Source organism: Sus scrofa, chromosome 1, assembly GCF_054392235.1.
Source record: "Sus scrofa isolate SSC_HxYL_T2T_F1_AM1 chromosome 1, Sscrofa_HxYL_maternal_Yorkshire_Landrace_v2.0, whole genome shotgun sequence".
In the NCBI taxonomy this organism is placed as follows: Eukaryota; Metazoa; Chordata; class Mammalia; order Artiodactyla; family Suidae; genus Sus; species Sus scrofa.
In genome coordinates this window covers 209,897,387-209,923,121 of record NC_139383.1, presented here as the reverse complement: position 1 = coordinate 209,923,121, position 25,735 = coordinate 209,897,387, and the positions used below count along the sequence as shown (strand labels likewise).

Sequence of the window (25,735 nt, the reverse complement as noted above, 5' to 3'; positions counted from 1 at the left end):
CTAAGCAGGATTGGGGGCAGGAAGGACTAATACATACATAAACATGCTGTAACGTCGCAATGCAATATAAAACAAATAATGGAATTTTTAAAGACCAGGTGGCATCCAGTGGTATAAAAATATTCCTTGAGTCAAACGTGCTTCAAAAAAGCAGCCTTTCTTTAGGTTGTACATGCAAAAGAAAATCCAACACAAACTTATGAAGGGTGTCACTCCCCAAATCAAAGAAACTAATCATTCATGGTAAGGGATTATGAGTATCGTGAACCTCTATCATTACCTCTTTACTCCATAAGCCATATTGAGCAGATTGTCCAACCTGCAAAACACACATTTAGCAAACTTCAGTTTTTAATTTTTCCCCCTGATGTCCAGAAAGCTGGGCTCATTACTGCTGTCTTCCAAGGGGATGTTTATATATTAATTGTATGTCAAGTCTCAAAAGAATGGGTCCTTTTACGTTTCTGAGCAAATGTGTACCCAATGCCATAAGACAGTAGCTCTTTCAATGGGTACAGTTTATTTCTAGAAGAGTCAGTGAAACAGACAGGAGATGTGGTCATATGAGGAAACTCTGAAATAGTTAACGTTTGCAGGCAAGTTTCAAGCACTCCACGTGCACCTACATGTTTTTACTTTTGATTTTCACAGCCACTGGTTTCTGAATATACTAAGGCATTCAGATTAAGAATTTGCTCAAGACCAAAGGGTTATTAGTAAATGGTGACACTGATACTCAAACTCTGAAGTTTACAAAGAATTCCATAAATTTCCCTTCAACCTCCCAAATACAAAGGACTTACATTACTTAAAATCAAAGTGCTATTACTACATGTAAGAAGAACCTTATAGACAACCTCAGCTAAACCTCCCATTTCTCAAGTGCTTGGCTAAGGTCTGCAGAAAGTTAAGACATTGAGCAACAAAGCAAGTTCAGATCCCAGCCTGAGGCTGATTTTGACTGTGCTACAAGAAATACAGCCCTCACTGTAAATCAACTATATTCCAATGGGGGAAAAAAGAAGAAAAAGAAGCATAGCCCAAGAAGCCAGGTAGACAGAAATCAACCAACAACTTGAGCTTCTCTTAAAATTTTTCAAAGAAAAGTAGATGGGTAGGGAGGTACTCTTTAAAACTCTCTACCCTTTTCCTACTTCGACAATTAATTTTATAGTACTTGATTCTTCTTGCTTCATCAGTTTCAATAAGACCATCCTGATGTTCCATATTTCTGAAATGCATACCATATGATCACACATGCTTAGAGGAGGTAGGCATAACTTAATATCTCAACTGCCACAATGTTCAACACTCCAAGTAAGACCCTGGGTCAGGGGAAGAATTTTTTAACACCTGTGAAAGGCTAAGTTTGAAAAATGTTTCAACCTTACTGTCTAACCTGTGGTCTCAAGTAAGACTAGAGCACTCAAGAGACAGCAACACCTCCTAGTTTTACAAAAGCCAAAAGACATCTAGACTGGTTTTTCAAAACTAGAAAAATAATGTTCACACATTCCTATTCCCAATCACCTCTGGGCACTTTGTGTGTTTTGTAAAAATGAAAAGAAGGAGACAAACGGACATAATGCAGAGTATTTTAAGAAGAAGAACAAATCACAGTGACAAAGGAGCATGATCTGTGTCTGTCTTGTCTCCATGCCCTCTTGGGAGCAGGAACAAGTTCATTACCATAGCATACAGCCTGGTCACTGCAGGTTTATAACATTATCCTTAACTATTTAATCCAGAATAAGACTATCAGGAGAACTGGCTGGAGTGCCTGTTTTCACATGCAAGGCAAAGAGCACATGTGTGGAAAAAGTACATAGGTAGATGGTTTTGTTTTGTGCAGAGGTGATGAGTACAGTCAAAGCTGCCATACCTTTAAACTCCAAGATAAAAGGCCACAAATACCAGAAATAGGAAGCAAACAAATTTGTATCATCAACCAAACAGTAATACGATATAGCAAAGTTCATGAATTGCTGGAGTGACCAAGATAGAAAGCATCTGGCATATAACACCTGTAGAACATAACACGCTGAGGTCTCCCTCCAAAGTACTCAAAGGCCCAGAGGCAGTGCTGTCACCACCAACTTAGGACACTAACCCAAAGACCAAAGATAGAATCTCCTAAGCACATTTTCAGTATTTTCAAGACAGGGTGGAAATCAAAAGTACCCCAGAAATGAGTTACATGTGTTAAAAAAAAAAAAAGAGAGAGACATTCCATTTGTCACTCTCCATGCCAGGATTCTCCAGGCAGGAGGCCTAGGACTTTTATACCAAGATCTCCGAGGACCCTCTCCATGGGCCTCATGTATGCCCTAACTCTGAAATCCTGTAAGATAGATACCATGCTCCTGAACACTGTCTTCACTCACTACCCATTTCAGGAAAAATTCCAGTCCTTTGGATCAGGCCAAATTATCTACCTCTCCCTCTCCTCCTGCTCTCCGTGCCCCTCCCTCCTCTCCCATCAACAACAAGAGCTGGGAGGAAGAAAGCACCCAAGAAACAGGACCAAGGGAACACTGAAAACTCCTGTCAGCACACGGCTGGACCCAGCAGTTTTCCCTGCTCTCAGTGCCACTCGTGGAAGCGGGCTGAAGACACCACGTACCCCAAGTCTTGCAGCAGTTGGGAAACTATGAACCAGGCAGTCAGCTGCGCCACAACGGGAACTCTAAGAATACTTTGTTTTTAAATTAAAAGTATATGTTCCATGGGCACTTAAATATTTATTTTCCCTACTGCTGTCCATCATCACCCACACTCTCCTGGGTGATCCTGGAGGCTACCAACTTGGTCTCCATTAAAAACTGATTTCCATCTTTAAGTGATCACATATGAAAGATGGCTGTCTTTGAGCTCTGGAAAGACCTAGAAAAGAAGTATAACTCTAGAGAGTAATAGCGTCTATTACTATTATGTCCTTGTTGCATGAAGTTGCAGATTCAATCCCTGGCCTTGCTCAGTGGGTTAAGCATCTGGCATTGCCGTAAGCTATGGTGTAGGTCGCAGACACGGCTTGGATCCTGCGTGGCTGTGGCTGTGGTGTAGGCCAGCAGCTACAGATCTGATTCAACCCCTAGCCTGGGAACCTCCATATGGCACAGGTGCGGCCCTAAAAAGACAAGCCAAAATAGATAAATAAATAAATAAAATTAAAGTATTCTTTACTCATACTGAATATGTTTACTGCACCCAGTACCCTCATTCATTCCCATGCATGACATACTTTCTTTTTTTTTTTAATGATTTTTTTATTTTTTTCCCATTATAGCTGGTTTAGATCACATACTTTCTTTTTTTTTTTTTTGGTCTTTTTGTTGTTGTTGTTGCTATTTCTTGGGCCACTCCCGCGGCATATGGAGGTTCCCAGGCTAGGGGTCGAATCGGAGCTGTAGCCACCGGCCTACGCCAGAGCCACAGCAACGCGGGATCCCAGCCGCGTCTGCAACCTACACCACAGCTCACGGCAACGCCGGATCATTAACCCACTGAGCAAGGGCAGGGACCGAACCCGCAACCTCATGGTTCCTAGTCGGATTCGTTAACCACTGCGCCACGACGGGAACTCCTAGATCACATACTTTCTTGAGGGAAGACTGAAAAGTCCTCAAAGGGACAGTGACCACGGTCCCCTGTTCTTTAGTGTGGACCTAATCCACTTCACAAATAACATGTAAATAAGGATTAGATTGGGAAGCCTAGCTTTAATTAAAATAACCCTCAAAGAAGAGGTAGTTTAAAAAAAAATTCCTGCAAACAACAAATCATTATCATCATCGTCATAGTGAGGGTGATACCAGTAAAGGAAACCCAAGTAAATAATAAAAAGCAGAGCTGATTATTTCACCAACCCCTCTTACAAGGTTAGACAAAATAATCACACATCTCACATAAAGTCAGACAAAAAATTCCAAATTATCAAGATCATAACTTTACGACTCTTGCTTTCAAGGTATATTATTTACTAAGACATTATGTAAGCAAAATACAAAGCCCAGTTAGCATGATAATTAGGACACTGATAGACTGTTTTTTTCATCCTGATCTTTATTTTCTGTGTGTAATTAGGGGTTATGAATGAATGAATGATGTAATAGCACAAGCCCCCATGTACATATAATTTATATATTATGTATATATACACACACATATAAAATTTATGGCTATATGCCTCATTTCAGATTATAAGTGGGCAACATTTTGAATAGAAACATATTCCCATTTCAAAGCTAGATGTTTAAGAAGAAGAAATAAAAAGAAGGATCTGCCTAGTTTCTAAGAAATTTTGCTGACAGACTATGGACTATTTGCTGACAGACCACATGCAAATGAAAGGGGAAATGTAAAGTTAAAGTCAGAAATAAAAATATACAGAGAGATTACTAATGGGTAAGAAAATCTCTCTAAAGCACCAAGATCTGCTTTGAAGTTAACCCCCAACAAAATCATCAACTCGCCCTCTTATCTAATTTGATGGCATCAAATGTCCTCTAAAAGAGAACAAACATTATTCAGGAGGATTGATACCAGTTTCTTCCAAAGGGAAATTGTGGTAGTGCAACCAGCACATGCCTTAAATGAAACTCATGTGCTGATTTAAAAGGCTCCTTTAAAAATGCATAAAGCCTTACAGAAGCAGGCAAACAGGCCATTAAACTACATCACATTTAATAAAATTAAGACTGCTCCACAAGACGAGAGAAGAAAAAACTTTGGCTGAAAGTTAAATTCAGATAACCATGTCCCAAGAATATACTTAAGGAGGCTGAATTACACTATCCATCCAAATAAATAAGGCTGGTCTTATTTTGAAAAGCACAGTCAATTAAATCAGCGTACTGGATCAGCAGTGCTCAAGTTAAAATAATTCTTTTTCTAATTATTCATATGACTTGACACAGCCATAAACCTCACAAGTCCACTTTCAAACTTAACCCTTATTACACAGATTTTAATTTTTTTTACCTTAAAGGATATGGTACATTTAATACAAAAAGCATCCCTGACTATTAAGACTTGTACTCGCCAGTCTTTCTCAACTCCTGAGGCACTATGACAACATAAAAACACACTGTGTGAAATATTCTAAGTGTCAGTGGGCAGGTGACAAACACAAGGCTAAGAGCATTAGAACAGAGACTTTAGGGACAAAAGACCTGAGTAATGACCTCGTCCTGAACTGCAGAAGGGTAAAATACCAACAAAGCCATCCAGTCCTTAATTCAAGAGTCTTTATGAAGTGAAAGAAGAAGATTCAACCTTAATTTAACAGAAGAAGGGGGGGAAAAAATCAAGGTAATAAAAGATACTAAAGAAAAGCAAACACACACACATCAGGTTAAACCTGAACTTTAGGAATTCAACCTAGACCAAACACCTTCACTGAGCTCAAAGACTAGTTTATAATTCAGTATCTGATGATGGATTATGGGAGGAATGGGAAGTGGAGTGATGGAGACAAGATTTAAGAATCTGAAAGGACAATAATCATCTCCCCATTTTCTTTTTTTTTTTTTTAATTTAATTTTTTGACTACCCTTCCGCATATGGAGTTTCTGGGCCAGGGATCAGATCCAGGCCACAGCTGCAGCAATGCTGGATTCTTTAACCCAATGTGCTGAGCTGGGGATCAAACCTGTGTCCGAGCATTGCAGAGACACCACAGATCCTGTTGCACCACAGTGCGAACAGCTACCCAATTCTCTGAAACCAGATTTCCCTTACAATAGAGAATTCTTATTCCTTTTTCCCCAAATTTCTTTTTAAATGACAAGAAAGAATTGCTGAATTAATTACGTATTACGTATGGAACTAAAAGATAAAAGCATGAAAAGGTCAGAGATATTTTTTAAAATATTAACGACCACCAGAACACCCTGTAAAGCTTTACCCAATCAAAAAAACAAAAATAAAAACTCACATGGCATACAGGAAGAGGACTAGATTAAGTTGAGAGTAGATACAAGAGTTAACAACAACTGAATATTTGAGTTACCTGCATACCTTGCCATTTCAAAACTCAGGCATTCTGCCATCCTGCCATTTCAGTACTCTCGCCCAATCTTTCTCAGAATTTAATCCTGATTCTAAGAACACAGTTTTACTTAATAGCTATCATAAAACAAAACAAGAGCTTAACCTGTGAAACACCAAAAATAACAATTTAAATTAATACAGCTGTCAACTGATATCAATCATCTATTTTCAAGGCATTAAAATCAACAAGTTCCAAAGAGCATTTCTCTAACTAAACTCAAAATTCTTTTCCAGGCCCCAAAGAGCTCTGAAGTTAACTGGATAGGCTGCCTAGGAAACAACTCAAAAATTCCTTCAAGCATGTCTGTGCGAAATGTGCCAAAAATATTACTCACTTAAGATGCCACAGAGGAAACCTACAGGCAGAGCTAAGAAATGACTCCGTGAAATTTTAGTCTACAAGGGCAAGCATCAAGCAGCTCCATGCATCTCTTCCTCTAGACCAGTCACCACTACAAACCACCATACTCCAAAGTGACAGTGTTTCCTTTCCGCAAATGCTGTTTTTAAACCTTGCAAAGTTAAAGGAGAGAGTGAAGTGAACACAAGGCTCAGTCAACTGGGCACCAAGGCATCCAGTTCCAAATGAAGCCCTTCAAAGAGGACAACCTCTGCTCCCAGGGCGAAACACACCCTATGTAGGAAATATACAGTGTATTTATGGAAAATTTCCCTCTCATATCTTACATGATATAATTATTGTTTTAAAAGGAGATATCTGACTGGTTTTATCCTCACACTCTTCAACACACATATGAAAAAAAAAATGCATGTGTTTTAAGCTAGAAAACATAACTCTTTATTAAGCTAAATTTGTGATTCTATTTTTGGTAATTAACTATTCTCCCTCAGCAAAGAAATAAAATTGATACGCACTTGCGATTAAAAAATCAAAATAAAAAAATACTAACATGGAGGTTAGGTGACATTATGGCTGCAGTATACCATATGGCCAAAAAGGATATTAAAAGTGTTCTAAAAAATAAAAACTGCTTATGTCTCTGGGCTCCGTTTAATATCTAAAAGTCACCATTCTTCTCACATGCAGATTAGGCTTTTTTTTTTTTTTTTTGGTCTTTTTAGGGCCGCACCCGTAGTATATGGAGGTTCCCAGGCTAGGGGTCCAATCGGAGCTACACCACAGTCACAGCAACACCAGATATGAGCCCTGTCTGTGACCTACACCACAGCTCACGGCAATACCAGATCCTTGATCGGCTGAGCAAGGCCAGGGATCAAACCTGAAACCTCATGGTTCCTAGTTGGATTCATTTCCGCTGTGCCACGACAGGAACTCTGGGATTCTTTTTTTTTTTTTAAATGACTCGATCTGGTTGTTGTCCCAGTATTAGAATAAAACTTGAAAAATTACAATATTTATACCCATCTATGGAATAGAATATCTGCTTTGGGCTATGCATGGTCACTCTATGGACTATACAGAGGTTAGAAAACTACCACCCACAGGCCAAACTCAGACTACCATCTGTTTCTCTAGAGCTCAGGAACTAAGAATGGTTTTTACATTTTAAAAGAGTTGGCTTTAAAAAAAAAAAAAAGAATTCCCATCGTGGTGCAATGGAAATGAATCCAACTAGAAACCATGAGGTTGCGGGTTAGATCCCTGGCCTCACTCAGTGGGTTAAGGACACAGCGTTGCCATGAGCTGTGGTGTGGATCGCAGATGTGGCTCGGATCTGGCATTGCTGTGGCTGTGGCACAGGCCAGCAGCTGTAACTCCGATTCGACCCTCTAGCCTGGGAACCTCCAGATGCCGTGGGTATGGCCCTAAAAAGACAAAAAGACCAAAAACAATAATAAGTTCTTTAAAAAAAAGCACTCATCAGAGACTGTGACTCACAAAGTCTAAAATTTACTATCTGAACCTTTACAGAAGTTTGCCAACCCCTAAACTCAAAGGAATAAAATTTTAAAGGGGGGAGAGGGGCCTATTTATAAAAATGTAACATAATCACGTTACATATCCTTAGTGGTGCACATACTATAAAACAAAGTAACTGAAAGAGCTTGACCTAAAAATTAAAACACAAGAGTATGATCCTATCAAGAAAAAAACTAAAATGAAGAAATTGGAAGCACTGGAGACAGTTAAGAAGACCTCCACACTCTATAGGTCGGGGGTTTCTCGACCTTGGCACTAGTGATATTTCGGGCAGGGTAATCTGTTGGTGGTGGTGGCTACATTGTATACTGGGATGACTAGGAGCACCCCAGGCTTTGACCCACCAGAGGCTAGTGGCACACCCACCCCAGTTATCCCAACATAAATGTCTCCGGACACTGCCAATGCCCCCAGAGGGGCAAAATTACTCCCTGCTAAGAACCACTGGTGTAGATTGGTTTTGTCCCCACCCTGGATATTAGCAAAAGGCCAACCCAAGTAGCAAGTTAGCAAACCCCAAGTAGGTCTTCTCTGTGCCCATAAGAAAAAGAAAGAAAGAAAACAACACCAATAATAGCAAATCAGAGATCCTGTCAATAAAATACTGGACAGTGAACCTGAAAGTTCTGAGTTGAGTAGCTGGGCGTAAGAATCAGACCAGACTTACCTAAAACGCTGTGCCTGCTGAGCTAGTGGTCCTGGATACCTTCTGTTTGGAGACTGGTACAGCTGGGAAAGGATGGCCTGATTGGTTTTTTGGCTTGGATTATTAGCAAACTTTACAGTGATTGGCTCTGTGGCACCAGGAGGTTTCTGGCCATTTAGGCCTTTGATAGCTTCTTCTGCCTCAATCCGCTTGTCAAATCGAATAAACCCTACACCCCTTGATATGCCTATGGTAGATGTGGGTAAGGATTTGGGAAAGAGGGAGTGGAAGGAGACAGGAGGGAGAGAAGAAAGGATAAATTAATTTTCCTTCTCAAGAACATATTTTCACCCACATATAACATCTGCCAGCAAAAATCACAGGAGGAGGAAAGTTTTACCTTTACTTAGCAGTAATTCAGTCAAGCATTACAATTTTGTGGGTCTTTTAATGCATGAAATGCATTAATTAAAATTAATGCATTTAAAGTCCATTATCACATGCCTACCAAGAAGAAGAGAAAGCACACAAGCATATCCATGTTTTCTTTCCTGCCTTCTTTTCTCCCTCTCATACACTCACACTCTCTAGTAATGTCAACAGTATGCCTGAGTTGATTTTTCAAATTATGCTATTGGACAAACAGTTCAGAAATCAAGGGCACAGGAGCACCTTTTCTTCTAATAAGGAGAAAAGAACCAGCCATTTGCCAAAAATGCTAAAAAGCTATGCTAAAAATATTTGCACAGTAGTAAAAAATATATTATTTCAGCTAAATTTTTAAATAATAAAACTCTACTTAGTAATATTATATGGGATATCGACCCTTTAAGAAAATTGCCTGAAGAAGCATTTCTGGTTCCCCGAAGCTCCCCCACTGCTTTTAACTGGCTGATCTTTATTAGAGGAATAATATTAAATGCTAAAAAGGAGGTAAAAGAGGATGTAGAATTTAAAAATAAGTAAGACAGAAGTCAGGCCTCAAAGCTTTCTTTCTTTGGCAGCATTACTTCTAACTACAAAATGCCATTCCCTGGCTCATGCTCTCTGCACTTTGAGAGACAAGAATGGGAAAGCAGAGAGATGGCCAAATACCTGTCCAGCTTTTGAGAAATGGTAGCAGGAAGCCCAACTCATTCCATTTAATTAGCTTAACAGGCTATTTGGGGTGGCCAGAGCTGGCCATCATGAGATAAGCAGTTGCAGGGAAAGACTTTCTTGGCAAGCAAATTGGTAGTAGCGGTACGAGCTTGGGATAAGTTGCTAGAAAAGCCTAGATGATTGAAGAAAGGAGTGAGAGGTTATTAAGAAAGATGGGCTGAGAAAATGCACTAGACCATCATGATTGACAAGAATTTTAAAACAACAGAATGAAGATCTACTTGCTTTATAATTAACACTGTGCAAGCCGAATGGCTTAGAATTTTACTCTAAGGTAGATAAGGTGTTATCTCATATATACGTATAGCGGACAGGACCTATATCACTTTACCTTTTGTATTTAAGCTGTACGTGCTGCACATTATTACCACCTGATGGCTGAATAACAGAATTGCAAGATTTTTCATTTTTGGTAACGTGGCTAATTTCACAATGAGAGTTGTAAGTATAAAGATGAAATGGTAAAATGACAGCAAATCCATCCTTTTAGTTATCTACTAGCTCCTATTAAGAATCAGTAACCACAGAGTTCCCGTCATGGCTCAGCAGAAACGAATCTGACTAACATCCATGAGGACACAGGTTCAATCCTTGGCCTTGCTCAGTGGGTTAAGGATCTGGTGTTGCCATGAGCTGTGGTGTAGGCCAGCAGATACAGCTCCAATTCGACACCTAGCCTGAGAACCTCCATATGCCATGGCCCTAAAAAAAAAGACAAAAAAATTTAATAACCCCTAGGACTTGACTATTCCATAAAGTCATGAAACAGCCTCCATACAGGATGAGTTATCTAAACCTATGGTCCTCAAACTTGAGCATGCATCAAAATACCCCAAAAGGAGTTCCTGATGCAGCACAACAGTAATGAATCCAACAAGCATTCATGTTAGGATGTGGCTTCAATCCCTGGCCTCGATCAGTGAGTTAAGGATCCGGTGTTGCTGTGAGCTGTGGTGTGGGTCTCAAACAGCCTCTCATCTGGCATTGCTATGGCTGTGGTATAGGTCAGCAGCTGCAGCTCTGATTCGACCCCAAGCCTGGGACCATCCATTATGCCATATGTGCAGCCCTAAAAAGCAATAAATAAATAAATAACCCAAAGGGTTTGGTAAAATGCCCACTCTTAACAGTTTTATTCATCAGGTTTTGGGTGGAGCCCAAGACCACGCATTTCTAACGAGGCTCCAGGAAGATGCTGATACTGCAGGTGTAGGACCACGCTTGAGAACCACTGACCAAACCAGGACATGGCGAGATAAGTGCACCTGTCAGCCCAAATACTCAGGATGGACTTGTAGTTAAGAGATGGGCTTTCGGTACCACAGGTGAAATTTACTTTTGACTTCATTAAGTCCTCACTGAGAATATACGAATTAAAAAGCATGAATAACATGAATAAAATAAAAGACCATTTTTGTTGCTCTAAACCAGTATATCTGGATTGTGAGGGCTGGATTTCTATTTAACTCCATTAGCAGTCTGCATGATTTAATGCACTATGACAGAATTATGAAATGTAGCTAAGAAGACTACAGTTTTATATACCCTCACTGGACTAAATGACTAAATATTCTCCATAGAGCAAAACCTATAGACCAGTCTCCCAAGCATGAGTATGATGGTAGATAGCATGTTACTCAGAACTCAAAAGCATGGTACTTACAGTCTATGAAAGGCTAATGAAGAGGACAGAAGGGGGATAACATAGGCTATGTCTCATCGAATTTAGATCAACTAAATTGACATTCACCTGAATTAAAAAAGTCATTTTATTCTATGGTCCATTGTTTCTTTAAAAAAACAATCACACACTGTAATGCACAACACATCTCCAGTCGTATTATAATTATGACAGAGAAGGAAAAGGATAGAGAGAAAGAGAATAGGGAGAATTAAGGAGTAGAGATGGAAGAAACACAGAGAAAAAAGAAGAAGAAGAAAGGAAAAAAGAAAAAGAAAACCACCCAGAAAATCTTAATGGGACTGATCGAGTATATGGTATTATAGGTGACTTTTTCCCCTCCTTACCATGTTTTTCTTATCTCAATATGTTTTAAAAAGATAAAATTGCTTTTACAACAGAAAAATGTACCTGTACTTTTTTAAAGATCCATAATCAAATCTATATTGCTAGTTTTTAACTAAAAGCTTTATTAGCAGGAGACATCCCTCACATACAAAATATTTAATAAATGTATTAGTCTTATTTTGGTTTGCTTAGAAGTTACATAAAGGCATTAAATAAATATTTTACATTCAAAACTTCAAACTCTTCCACACATCTATACAATATAGCATGGAGCTGAAAAGTAGCCTTAACAGCAATCACCAGTGTACGTGTAGTGTAATCCTCCCTTGGAGAATTAACTGCATTGAACTATACCTTTCACAAAATTATTAGTACCTTATAAGGAGGACGGGGCTTTTTTCATGGAGCAGCTTAGAAATGAAGATTATTTATAATAACTTATATGTAATAATTATACTTATAAATTTTTCATAAGCTATGACACAGGCTCCAAACCTGCGCCTTCAGGGAGGAAATGACTCTAGCATGCTCACACACTCCAGAATCTACTCTTTTTTTTTTTTCCCCCATGCCTGCAGCATGTGGAAGTTTCCAGGGCAGGCATCAAACCCATACCACAGCAGCGACCGGAGTCACTGCAGTGACAATGCTTGACCCTTAACCTGCTGCACCATGGTGGAAACTTCCCACAATCTGTTCTTACCCACTCATTTTTATGAACAGGTCCAGCAGAAAACTGCATTTTGTGGCCACACATACCTTTAATGTACTCTAGAGGCAAAACTGCGATATGGGAAGGCAGAATATCTCATAATCTGCCAGTTAGAGAGCATAAGAGATTGTCCAGAGCAGCTGCCTACTTACCAGTGACCTGGTCAACAAGAATACGAGAAGTAATAATGCGTCCATATTGTGAAAAAAGTTGTTCCAACTCCTTCTGGGTCATTGTCTTCGGAAGTCCACTGACGTACAAATTTGCATCTCTGATAGAAGCTGAGCTTGGGCGAGCATAGGAAACCTGGAAAAGGGCAATGAAATGTATTTGCACACTCAATGACCTCCCTTCCAAAACTGAAAAACTTCCTCAAGTTGCTTGGCAGCTTTTCTATAGAAACAAACACTGAGTCCAGCATGAACTATTTCACTTATTTCTGGAGAAATTCTTGACAAATGGGAAACACCATTCCCTTGAGCAGAGAAAAGATAGTTGGTACCCTAGGATTCTAAGTGTTAAAAACAGTCCAGTGGTGCCCAGAGCACGGTAATATGTTTTCCTCAAGGGGGCTAGCCCCATAAACTATGGATTAGGCTCAATCAAATGATTAAATTTAAGGACTCTAAATTCATCTGACACATCTGTGTGACCTGTTTTTGCATCTCTCCCATCTCGGGGGTTGTGGGTGGGTGGTACAAAGTTTCTCAAGAATTTATTATACATATGCCCTTTTGATTTATTCCAAAATAGCAATCACCCTTAAATTCCCAGAAGTTTAGGTATGAAAGAACTATATTCCCCGTATCGTTTTGTCTATCATCTTCCGTCCACAAATCTCTTTAATCTTGATTTTCAAAAGGTCTTAAGTCTGTTTATTGAGTTTTTTACTTTACCTGCCATTTTTATGAAGCCTTTTAAACAGTTTCCCACTGCTGGTAATATAGTGCCCAAAATTCTACAAGGACAGAAGATAAACTAAGTCCCTGTGTATTTGTTTATCATCAACATTCTTCACATAAACACAACGAAGGAGGGAGCTGTATCTGCCTCTCTTATCACTGAATCCTCAGCATCACAGCACATCATATGTGCTGATTTAGTCCATCTGATACCCCACTGATCTCACAGGTCTACAAGAGCTTATAAGGCACACAGCATTCAAAGGAGAGTTCATCCAGTCATCTCAATCTTGGCCAAATTGTAATCAACTGCTCTCTGCCTACAACCTATTTCTGCCAATTTTAAGATAGCTCTAAGTCTCATGCATTATTCCTGACCCCATTTCCTTTAGTTTAACAGTAAGCTCTTTGGGCCAGACTATGAGGACAGAAACTTCACAAGACACCCCAATTGCTAGACCACTCATCAGATGGCCAATGAGTCTAGCTCCTGAGTTTGATTTAGTGGCTGCCAAGACAGGGTAACTTCTGCCTATTCAGGGTAGCCCTTTGTATCCACCTTTAATCTAGATCACTGCTTACTGCAAAAACAAACAAAAAATAGCTCTGCAATTTAAACAGTTTTTACTATTTGGTATGAAACACTAATTTTTTTCTTCATACTTTCAATTTTGTCCACAGGTTTATGCTATCACTCGTTCTTTTTCTTGTTTTCCTTCCTTTTTTTTTTGGCTTTCCAGAAGAAAAAAAAAAAAAAAAAAAAGACAGGTTTAATAAAGGTGCTACTATCTTTCACCCCTACTCCCAGAGTATTAACATTTTATACCCTTACCCTTTATTCAAAAAGTTTACTCATTAATAAGTGAAAATACACCTGATTTTCCAAAAGCTGGATCTGGAAGGCACATTAGCATTTTCCTGAACTACAGACACAAGGAATTTGGAATAGTGGTGGAGAGAAGATAACTACTCACATACTACTCTTTTTCCTGTATGCCTAAACACTTAAGAATCATGAAGATTGGGGAACTTAAATGTAAGTGAAAATTAGGAAATGAAAGAAATTTCTAAGTGATCAAAATAATTCAAATGGAAGCTAGTCTTGAGATGGCTAAAAACTGATAAAAAGATAAAGCAAATGAATATGTGCATTCAGTAATGTACATTCACTAATACCAAATTTCTCTCTAAATTACAATCCTTAATTATCTGAGTAAACTAAAATCTCAGTACTCAGACTCCCTTAGAATCTAGGACTTCAAGGTTTTATTTCAGTGGCAGGGAGCTCTCAACGAGTCAGCTGTTAGTCTGCTCCAGATCCTGTGACTAACGTGTTTCCTTTATGAAGAGCCACTTCCCATGGGCAACAGAGTAAGCACCTCTACATGTTCAGCATTAGGAGGTTAGCTTCCAATGACTGATGAAGCAGGCAGCCTCAACACAAGTTCAAGCAGGACGTGAGGCAGGGTAACAGTAACTAAAGGTAACATCTCTCTAACCAACATGCCTGGGCTCAAAACTAGGTTTAATTCATTAAGGGCTCTGGAACAAATTCTTTGTCTACTTCCACATACTGGTACCTTCTTTGTATGTTTAATTGGAACAATACAATAATCTCTAATCTGCATAAAATGCTATCGGCATAGGGGTAAAAACTCAGGTGACTACATTATAAATATTTACCTCTATATGCATCTGAGAATGTAGATGCAAAGACACAGACTATTACAGTTGAGTGTAACCTGAGTCCATTGCTGTGTTCCAGAATAATTTACTCATGCAGTGACATTCACTGCTTTGTACATTTCAGAGGAGTGTGGGTGGAGTGTTTTAAAAGTTATCCTAAAATATATTTAGGAAAACGGGTTTATATTTAGTGCTTATGTAAAAGCTTTGAAAACACACTTGGGTCAGTTATGTTATCTGCATTTTTTTTTCCTTCAATGTATGGGTCTTTGGTTCATACTGCTTCCTTAATTTCCAACTTGAAGTGACCGTATTTTCTTGTCTTCTGTATTCTGGATGTTCTGGCATTTATGGCCTTTATCCTTGAGAGACTGCCGCTCCCAAGACTAGCTAAACCTACAGATAGTAAATGACTCACTCCCCTGGTGAAAGTACCTTTAATACACAAACCAAGCAAACCAGAGCCCACATCCCTATCTCCTTTATCAAACCCTCACACCAAGCCAGTATTTACCTTGCTCTAAACTCACCCTAGAGCCAGGTATCAGACAATCAGGAACCAGCCCCATAGCCTGAGCCCTCGAAAATTATTCAAACCCTCTGATGCTCTAAATTTACCCAGTGTACCTGCCCTGTCCTTAGCTTTCTACTAGGACCCCAATAAAGGCTCTGGGCCATGCTTTGCCCTCTCCCCTCTGCCTCCTCACTATCCCTGGTGCTTCCTCATGTGGCCCTGCATGGTATGTTGTGTCTCCTGGTTCTAGAAATCTCTAAGTATAAACATCTTCCTCCATAAGAATCATGTATATGTCTGCATGTCTTAATCTGATTAAAAACAAATTCCAGGTCCACTTTCAGAACACAGCTTATATTAAAACAGCTCCAGGAGTTCCCGTCGTGGCGCAGTGGTTAACGAATCCGACTAGGAACCATGAGGTTGTGGGTTCGATCCCTGCCCTTGCTCAGTGGGTTAACGATCCAGCGTTGCCGTGAGCTGTGGTGTAGGTTGCAGACGCAGCTCGGATCCCGCGTTGCTGTGGCTCTGGCGTAGGCCGGTGGCTACAGCTCCGATTCGACCCCTAGCCTGGGAACCTCCATATGCCGCGGGAGCGGCCCAAGAAATAGCAAAAAGACAAAAAATAAAATAATAATTAAAAAAAAAAAAAAAAAAACAGCTCCAAGAACCAATACCAAACCTTCTCAAGACACTGTTTACAGCAACTTTGTCAAAGAACTGGTTCCTATCATCACGGGCAGGACAGGGGTGACTAGACTATATGGAAATGCAGGTGGTAACAATACTTCCATTTAACTTACACTTAGGGGTTTTCATCATTCATAAAGCATTTTCAAATACAGTATTTTGCGCCTTGCAACAACACTGTGAGGTAGGTAAGGCACACATTAGTATTTGGCAGCTGGGAAAACAGACCCTAAGGTTATACACAACAAGTGCTGAACCGTGGATTCAAATTCTGATCTTCTGAACCCATGTCCTTGTCTCCTTGTCCAGTTTTCTTGCCACAATACCACGTTATAACAACCAGCTTATCAGTGTACTTGTTCTGAGTTTGGAAAAATTTAATGAATCTTGAGTGTTTCTTTTTTCTTTTTTGTATGTGTGTGTCTTTATAGGGCTGTACCCACAGCATATGGAAGCTTCCAGGCTAGGGGTAGAATCGGAGCTGCAGCTGCTGGCCTATGCCACAGCCACAGCCATAGCCATGGGGGATCCAAGCCATGTTTGTGACCGACACCACAGTTCATGGCAACACCGGATTCTTAAACCATTGAGCAAGGCCAGGGATCAAACCCGCGTCCTCATGGATACTAGTCAGGTTCATTACCAGTGAGCCAAGATGGGAACTCTTTGTTTGTTTCTTAAACACATGTACACACAGAAACAGCATAGATAGCGGAACAGGATGGCACTAGAGATTACAGTTAAATCAAAAATTGTTTATTTCATTGTTCCATTACTATTTTTTTTAAAGTAATTTCTCCCAATGAGTGGCCATTAATTGTGATTAACTGGAGAAACTACACATCATAATCAGGATTCTGAAATTTATTTTATTACTTTCTTGTTCTTAGAATGTCATTAAATGAGCAATGACCCACTCCCACCCCCTGCCTACTTCCAGGAGTTGAAGATGAAAGAAGGGCAACTTCCCTCCTCCCAGACCAACATGCATGCTATGTCACCCCCTACACCTTTACTGTTTTCTGGAATTAAAGCAGCCCCCCCAATACACACATCCTGCCCTGCTCTATCAAGGATACCAGTGTCAGCAATATCCTCCTTTCCAGGAAACGGAAAATACTTCCTCTTCTTCTACCTCAAAGGATTATAAACAGAAAATATACTTAAACCTAAGAAGGAAGAAGACTTGCAGTGGGATGAGGACTTGTACTCTGGAGATTCAAATCAGGTTCCAGACCTAATTTTGTATTTGGCAGTTAACAGCAATTCTTGATTATAATTTTTCTATGGATCTGGAGCTCATAATGGTACCCTGCTTTGATACTTACCTAGTGAACCACTCTTGAGCTACCTGAAACCTGGGTGTTAAGTCTTTGTGGTTCCTCAAGATTACAATGAAATCTCTTAGAGAAGACTCAAGAGACACTTTTGTTTTAGGGCAAATTGTGTATCAGAAAAACTTCAATACAATGAACCTTAGGCACATATTCCAGTGGGATCAAAACAGCTTCTTCCTTCACCAACTGCAAGCTGTTCTCCAATCTACATTCACTGGATTAATAGATAGGTTTGGATTTTGTATTTTCACTGCCATTTAAACAGGTGAATATTTAATGCCTGAGGAGCAAGGTTATGAAATGTCAAAACCACTAAATGAAGGATCTAATTTAAGAGGCAGCCAGAGTCTGCAATTTAAATATTTAAAGATGATACAGATAGTACAACACTGAACACCAATCTTCTCCAAAGATAGCAATTTAAAACTCAGGTTTATTCTGTAATTCCTCACAACCTTACAAGTAATATAATAAACAAAGACAAGGAATTTTGAGATTACTTGAGGGGAAAGGGAGGGAGGTAGTCAGAAGTACCAGGCAAATAAATGCTCAAGCCAATGGCTTCTCAAACTGTTCTTCACAAATGAGATGAGACTGGACAAAATAGAGATAAAAATAGATTTATCAAAGTAATTAGGTCTCATAAATGGAATAGTTTGAGACACAGTATATTCCCTGCAATTAAAAAGTCATTTCTTCATCAGCAACTAAAACTAATTATACATTAAACATTCAAGGACAATAACACATATACTAAGAATGAGCTATCAAAACACAAGTTAATCAAAATACACAGAACTAAAAGGAATGAAAATATCTTAGAGATAAGAAATAGGGAAAATATCTTGGGGATAAGAACTGGTCCTTTACTATAAGCCCATAGTAAAGTTTAAAATCTCTGTGCATCACAAGTTTATCTAAACATTTTTGTCCAAAAGTACAACTGCTCTCAATTTTGTTTCGTCAGCGGGAAGATCAGTGAGAGTGGACATTAATACCAACAGATTAAAGTGATAAGGACTATAAATGAATGAAGCAATCCCTTCTTTATTAAACTAAGGACATCTGAAAAAAATCTCCCACTGACAAGATCACCATTGAACAATTTCTATCACATGTCAATTACTAACCCAGGACTACAAACATTAAACCTGAAAATTAGATACTTGCCACTTCAAAAAAAAAAAAAAAAAAAAAAAAAAAGCTCCATTCAATCTCTTCAGCTGAAAAGCATGGACAAGGTCATAGTTAGGTCTATTTAAACCAAGACTTAATTGTTGTTCATATCAAAAAAATGAAGTCTTGATGGGACTGAGAAAAAAATGACTATTACTAAATAAAAATTAGCTCCAACTCCAGCAGGCAGTAGCAAAGGTCTTGTGAAAGCATCAAGGCTTTATAGGCAGGGGGCTACACTGGGCCTCCAAGAGAGCTCAGAAACACACAGAAAGATGTGCCCTCTAACCACAATTCAGGCCACAGACATCAAAACCCACCAAAAAGGAAGAAGTGTCCTTTGATCTACTTCTAAATGCAAAACCTTACCAGGAACAGATCTCAAACACACACACCAAGACATACATATCAGTCCAAGATTAGGTTTTGCATAAAGACAAGCATGTTTCACAGAGGGTGCAAATAAATAAACTCGAGAGAACAAAGCATACAGAAATAAGTCCCTAAGAAATTAAAGATCAGCTTTAGCAAGTGTGGAGCTAATAATCACACCTAACGGGAAGACTTAAAAAAGGTATTATAGATTAGAGGGCAGGTGCCTTTAAAAGGTATTCCAAGATACAGAATGCAGAATAGTACATTAGTGGAAAACTTACATGGTACCTCAAATCTTATTGAGACTGGGTTGGTTGAATGCTTTCAGTCTACATAAGATTATTTTGATTCAAACGTGAAGTTCAGAGATATCACAAAATACATTTGATCATATTATTTCCTGTGCTGAAAAATCTCTCCAGGGGCCTCCTAATGCTGAAGAGTAATTTCAGCTTTCTTAGTTTTTTATGCTCAGGGCACTGACTACCTCTTCTATATAAACACACAATCTTCAGTAGTTTCCCCAAGCTTCCTGTTCTCACTTCCCTGTATTAGTGTAAGCTGCTTTCCACCCATCTAAATTTTCATCAGCTCAGACTCTGCATGAGCATCACCTATTCCCTGAAGTCAACTCTCATCTATCCTCTCCATTCTAATCTGAGTTGGGTACCCCTTACCTGTGCCCACACTGCATTTATGCCTTATTCTCTTAAACACTGAGGAAAACCAGGATGTCCTCCTCTGTTGGCCTGTCTTGTGACTGGCTTAACTCCTTAAAATACGAAGGCTTGTCTATCCTATTCTGTACACCCAAGTACCTACCATACATTTACTGTAATAAAGACAATTCATCATTACATACTAATTGAGAAGACTTTATTCTGGAAATCTTGTCTAGAAAGTTAAAGGAGAGTCCATAATCTGCTAATATACCAAAAATCCTATGTGATAGTACTTTGTGCATAGACTATAGATTACACCACTGGCCGCCAACACAGTCAGAAATCATTTAAGTTTCTAGAGAAATAACAGTTATTGCCGAGGTTAGTAGACATTAACAAAGAGAGACCAGACAAGACATTCAAGAAAGAAAAACCCTTAACTTTACCGACTTTTTTTTCTTATACATGCATAAGGAAATCTGAAATATATCAAATGAGTTTTTCCCTTAGGATAGTTTCTATATTTCTTCTACTAGTAGTGCCTGAGAATTATTTAGGAGAGATGTGAGAAAAATCTAATACAGGTGACAGAGGTTGACAAGAGAAAAATCAAAGTAAGAATCCACAGGAGTTCCCGTCATGGCTCAGCGGTTAACAAATCCGACTAGGAACCATGAGGTTAGATCCCTGGCCTTGCTCAGTGGGTTAAGGATCCGGCATTGCCGTGAGCTGTGGTGTAGGTCGCAGACGTGGCTCATCTGGCATAGCTGTGGCTGTGGTGTAGGCTGGCGGCTACAGCTCCAATTCGACCCCTAGCCTGGGAACCTCCATATGCCATGGGTGCAGCCCTAGAAAAGACAAAAAAAATAAAAAATAAAAAAAAAATAAAAAAAAAAGAATCCTGAGACTAGTGCTTTACCCACCTTCCTTAAAAAAAAAATTACACATCATTTAACATAAAGGGAAAATAGCAACTGGTTGTTTTACACTAGAGAGACTTTCCTAGCTTCACATTATTTCCAAGTTGTAGTGCAACAGTATTAAAATTCAAAGCAGCTAGTTCTTATATCCAACTTAAGATGAAGAATAATGTAAGAGTAAGTAATCACATACGGCATTGTTGAAAACAATACTAGAACTACTAAAGAGCCACAGAAAAACAAAATACACTGCTTATAAAATTTGTACTAACTAATTATAAACGAAGGAATTGACAAATTAGACTTCCTTGTCCTAGACATCCTAAACACCTTCTGAAAAGCTGTATTAAACAGAGTTTATTAAATGTTACCCTAACAGTTTCACCCATGTGTATCAATTAAATGAGGGTCCAAATAGGTTGTCCTGAGAGAGATCTTCATTTTTTTATTAAACTAACATAGCTGGCAGATAACTGTCCTTTTATTATTGCTTCTGCTTTGGTTGTAACAATACACAGTCAATTCAGCATGGACGCTCATGCCAATAAGGCCAAAGAGGAAGTTCATGGTAAAGATATTCTTGCAATTCAACTTTGAGAGGCCACAAATGCCTTCCAAATTTCTCAAGGTCTTCATACACAAAGAACTTAACAAAAAATAAAATGCACATTGAGCAATGGTAGTAGATATGGTATTTGAATGTGGTTGGGTGATGAAATCCTATCCACTACTGCAGGGGTGGTAGATTAAGTCATTACAGGGTCTAAGCAGGAACCCCTCAATCAAAATGCTCCATATTCCATTTCCAATCCCATACCTTCACTTAGACCATTTAAATTTTAGAAAGTGGCATGAGAAAAAAATAGATGGGTTTCAGCTGTAACCATTAAGAGTCCTTTTCTATTCTCTCTGTATTAGGATGTTTTTAATAGTGGTTAAGAAAGCAGACTCCCCCCCCCCTTTTTTTTTGGTCTTTTTAGGGCCGCCCCCATGGCATAAGGAAGTTCCCAGGTTAGGGGTAGAATCGGAGCTGTAGCTGCTGGTCTACACCATAGCCACAGGAATGCCAGATCCGTGCCATGTCTGCAGTCTACACCACAGCTCTCAGTAACACAGGATCCTTAACCCACTGAGCGAGGCCAGGGATCGAACCCTCGTCCTCATGGACACCAGTCAGGTTCGTTACCACCGAGCCACAATGGAACTCCAAGACTACCTTATTTTTCAATATTAAAAATGAGAAACACGGAGTTCCCGTCGTGGCGCAGTGGTTGACAAATCCGACTAGGAACCATGAGGTTGCGGGTTCGATCCCTGCCCTTGCTCAGTGGGTTAACGATCCGGCGTTGCCGTGAGCTGTGGTGTAGGTTGAAGACGCGGCTCAGATCCCGCGTTGCTGTGGCTCTGGCGTAGGCTGGCAGCTACGGCTCTGATTAGACCCCTAGCCTGGGAACCTCCATATGCCGCGGGAGCGGCCCAAGAAATAGCAAAAAAAAAAAAAAAAATGAGAAACAAACCTGTGTTTATATGGCCACATAATCTTTAGAAATGTCAAGTCACATGAACAGGCTGGAACTGAGGAAAACATGCGTTTGTTTAGTATTAGGTCAAAAAACTTTAAAGGGCAAAAGAGAAAGCACTACCACTGGTTAAATTCAGGCCACAAGTGAATGTATTTTGAACTAGTGGCCTGTTGATGCTTGTACAAGAGCTCTCCAAAGTTAAGGAGTGAAAATGCAGGGCATGGAGTCCCACAGAGCTAAGTTCAGGTCTTGGCTCTAACACTTACTGGTTACATAATTTCAGAATAGTTTCCCTAGGTCCCTTGAAGCCTCTATTTCCTTATTTGTAATTTTTTTTTGTCTTTTTGTCCTTTTTAGGGCCTCACCCATGGCATATGGAGGTTCCCAGGCTAGGGGTCGAATTGGAGCTGTAGCCGCCAGCCTACACCACAGCCACAGCAACACCAGATCTGAGCCATGTCTGCGACCTACACCACAGCTCAATGGCAACACCAGATCCTTAACCCACTGAGCAAGGCCACGGACCAAACCCACAACCTCATGGTTCCTAGTCAGATTAGTTTTCACTGCACCATGACGGGAACTCCCTTATTTGTAATTTGATGTTAATGACAATCCTTACCACACAGTGACTTACAGGATTAAATGGAATAATAAAACTATTAACATAAAACTAGAGAACAATAATAATGTTATAGTTGTAATATAACGATTTCATATATATGTAATCATGTAACAGTGCAGATAATGATAGCTCCTAATATTTATTAAGTGCTTACCATATGCCAGGTATTGTTCTGGGTATGTTACATATACTAACTCAATTGATCCTCATAACAAGAGTATTAACTGGTCATTATTATGAGTCCACAACTTGTGGAAGAAAAAAACACAAATATTACCAGTATCTCTGAGATCAAATCATACAGATAGGGAGATTTGGCACAAGATGTATGTACTTTAACAGAAAAACAGTTCAAAGATTAAATAAATTAAGGCTTCTGCCAAATCTACTGAAGCTATTATCAAAACTCTAATATCATTATAATTTGTAATTACAGTATTACATAATATTAAAAGTATTTTGTAAGAGAATGGCAGAAGAGTGGGTTGGAAAGCCTGCTGGAAACAAAGCATGATGGAAAGACCATCCTACTGTCATTAAAGGGTCAACATTCAGCATCTTTAAATGGACTTACAATAATGGGCAACTTAATTTCTCCAAACAAACAACTGTATCAAATACTCCCACTTCCTCATTCCCTCTCAGAGATCTGTTAGAGCTTAAAGTGAAATGCAAAATTAGGAAAAGGATACTTGTGGGGGAAGACAGAGGTAGACAACAGAAAAAAAACTTCATGAAACAGAGGCTTATGTCAGGTTAGATTAGGGTTGCATGTGTGTTTCTGAGCATCAGATGGGTTACAAGCACCATGCAATCAGCGCCTAAAGAATCACTGTGAATACACAGTTTGGGGGGAGGGGGGGAGAACACTAAGAATGCTTACACAACCAGGTAATAATGTAAATTTCTCATTTTAGACACTTTCACCAAATGTACTCCCAGGATGTCAGAAAGACTTAGAGAAGGGAAATCTCAGTACTTAGGACTCAATACTCATATATACCCAAGCTTCTTCAAGATGGCCAGAGCAGCACCCTGCCTCAGAACTTCCTCCCGGGTAACTGGCAGTACTGCAATTCACTTACAAAGCTTTTACATTATTAGCCTTAAGCTCCTAGAGGGCTGAAACTTAACCCTGGGTATCCATCGAGCTCCTGTGGATACCAAAACCTGCAGATACTCAAGGTCCTCATATAAAATAGTGTAGTACAACAAATAGAGTCAGCCCTCTGTATCTGCACATGTGAGCCCAAGGACTGAATGCACATATGTATATATAGCCCCACCCACCAAGTAAGCACTCCAATACCCACTGAGTGAATCTATTTCACAGCCTCCAGCAGGGGCTGTTTCTGAAGTACCTCTCAGGCAGATGACTAGAAGGTGTGATGCTTGTCCAAACAATCTGGCTTTCTGTGCTTCACTGGAAACAATACAAGTTAAACTGGCTTATAGAAAAACAGATGTACTCATCCAATTCTTAGAAAGCTATTCTGCAGTAAGAGCTTTTTAAAGGATTCATTCAAGATTCTGAAATTTGATCAAATGCAATCTCTAATAAAAACCATACTATTATGATACCTGTCACAACTTTACTTTCAAAAGTAAACTTAAACTATAAATTTACGTAGTAGTTAAACATCTAGTGTATCTAAAGCACTGTCAACAGATTAAAAGGCTGACTTAGGAGTTCCCGTCGTGGCGCAGTGGTTAACGAATCTGACTAGGAACCATGAGGTTGCGGGTTTGGTCCCTGCCCTTGCTCAGTGGGTTAACAATCCGGCGTTGCCGTGAGCTGTGGTGTAGGTTGCGGACGCGGCTCGGATCCCCAGTTGCTGTGGCTCTGGCGTAGGCCGGTGGCTACAGCTCCGATTCGACCCCTAGCCTGGGAACCTCCATATGCCGTGAGAGCGGGCCAAGAAATAGCTAAAAAAAGACAAAAAATAAAAAAAAAATTTAAAAATTTCAAAAAAAGGCTGACTTAGAAAGTTAAAGTCCCTAAAGAAGGGACCACACACTACCTGACATAAGTAAACTGAAGCTGTTTAAGAATAAAAACTAGAGTTCCCGTCGTGGCGCAGTGGTTAACGAATCCGACTAGGAACCATGAGGTTGCGGGTTCGGTCCCTGCCCTTGCTCAGTGGGTTAACGATCCGGCGTTGCTGTGAGCTGTGGTGTAGGTTGCAGACGCGGCTTGGATCCTGCGTTGCTGTGGCTCTGGCGTAGGCCGGTGGCTACAGCTCCGATTCGACCCCTAGCCTGGGAACCTCCATATGCCGTGAGAGCGGGCCAAGAAATAGCTAAAAAAAGACAAAAAATAAAAAAAAAATTTAAAAATTTCAAAAAAAGGCTGACTTAGAAAGTTAAAGTCCCTAAAGAAGGGACCACACACTACCTGACATAAGTAAACTGAAGCTGTTTAAGAATAAAAACTAGAGTTCCCGTCGTGGCGCAGTGGTTAACGAATCCGACTAGGAACCATGAGGTTGCGGGTTCGGTCCCTGCCCTTGCTCAGTGGGTTAACGATCCGGCGTTGCTGTGAGCTGTGGTGTAGGTTGCAGACGCGGCTTGGATCCTGCGTTGCTGTGGCTCTGGCGTAGGCCGGTGGCTATAGCTCCGATTTGACCCCTAGCCTGGGAACCTCCATATGCCGTGGGAGCGGCCCAAAGAAACAGCAAAAAGACAAAAAAAAAAAAAAAAAAAGAATAAAAACTAACTATAATGGTTGCTAATGTGTGAGGAGAAAGGAAGACTATATGAGACTAATGACAAAGACAGAGGCTGATGGACGTTGTACAGAAAATCACATAAAAAAATGACAGT

At 39.8% G+C, this 25,735-nt stretch overlaps 1 protein-coding gene across 50 annotated transcripts in view; it reads right to left on the bottom strand.

Annotated features, from left to right (window-relative positions):
- The window catches only part of ELAVL2 (ELAV like RNA binding protein 2), a 172,067-nt gene that overhangs the window by 3,051 nt on the left and 143,281 nt on the right, over positions 1 to 25,735 (bottom strand). For 31 of the 50 annotated variants that reach the window (XM_084983445.1, XM_084983463.1, XM_084983486.1 and 28 more), the window contains 3 exons: positions 12,655 to 12,808; positions 8,622 to 8,847; positions 281 to 319 (listed from right to left, as the gene is read on the bottom strand). In XM_084983445.1, the coding sequence (XP_084839571.1) occupies positions 281 to 319; positions 8,622 to 8,847; positions 12,655 to 12,808 (419 nt within the window). The remainder of the gene's footprint in view (positions 1 to 280; positions 320 to 8,621; positions 8,848 to 12,654; positions 12,809 to 25,735) is intronic. The other 19 variants (XM_084983576.1, XM_084983595.1, XM_084983625.1 and 16 more) reach the window with 1 other exon arrangement.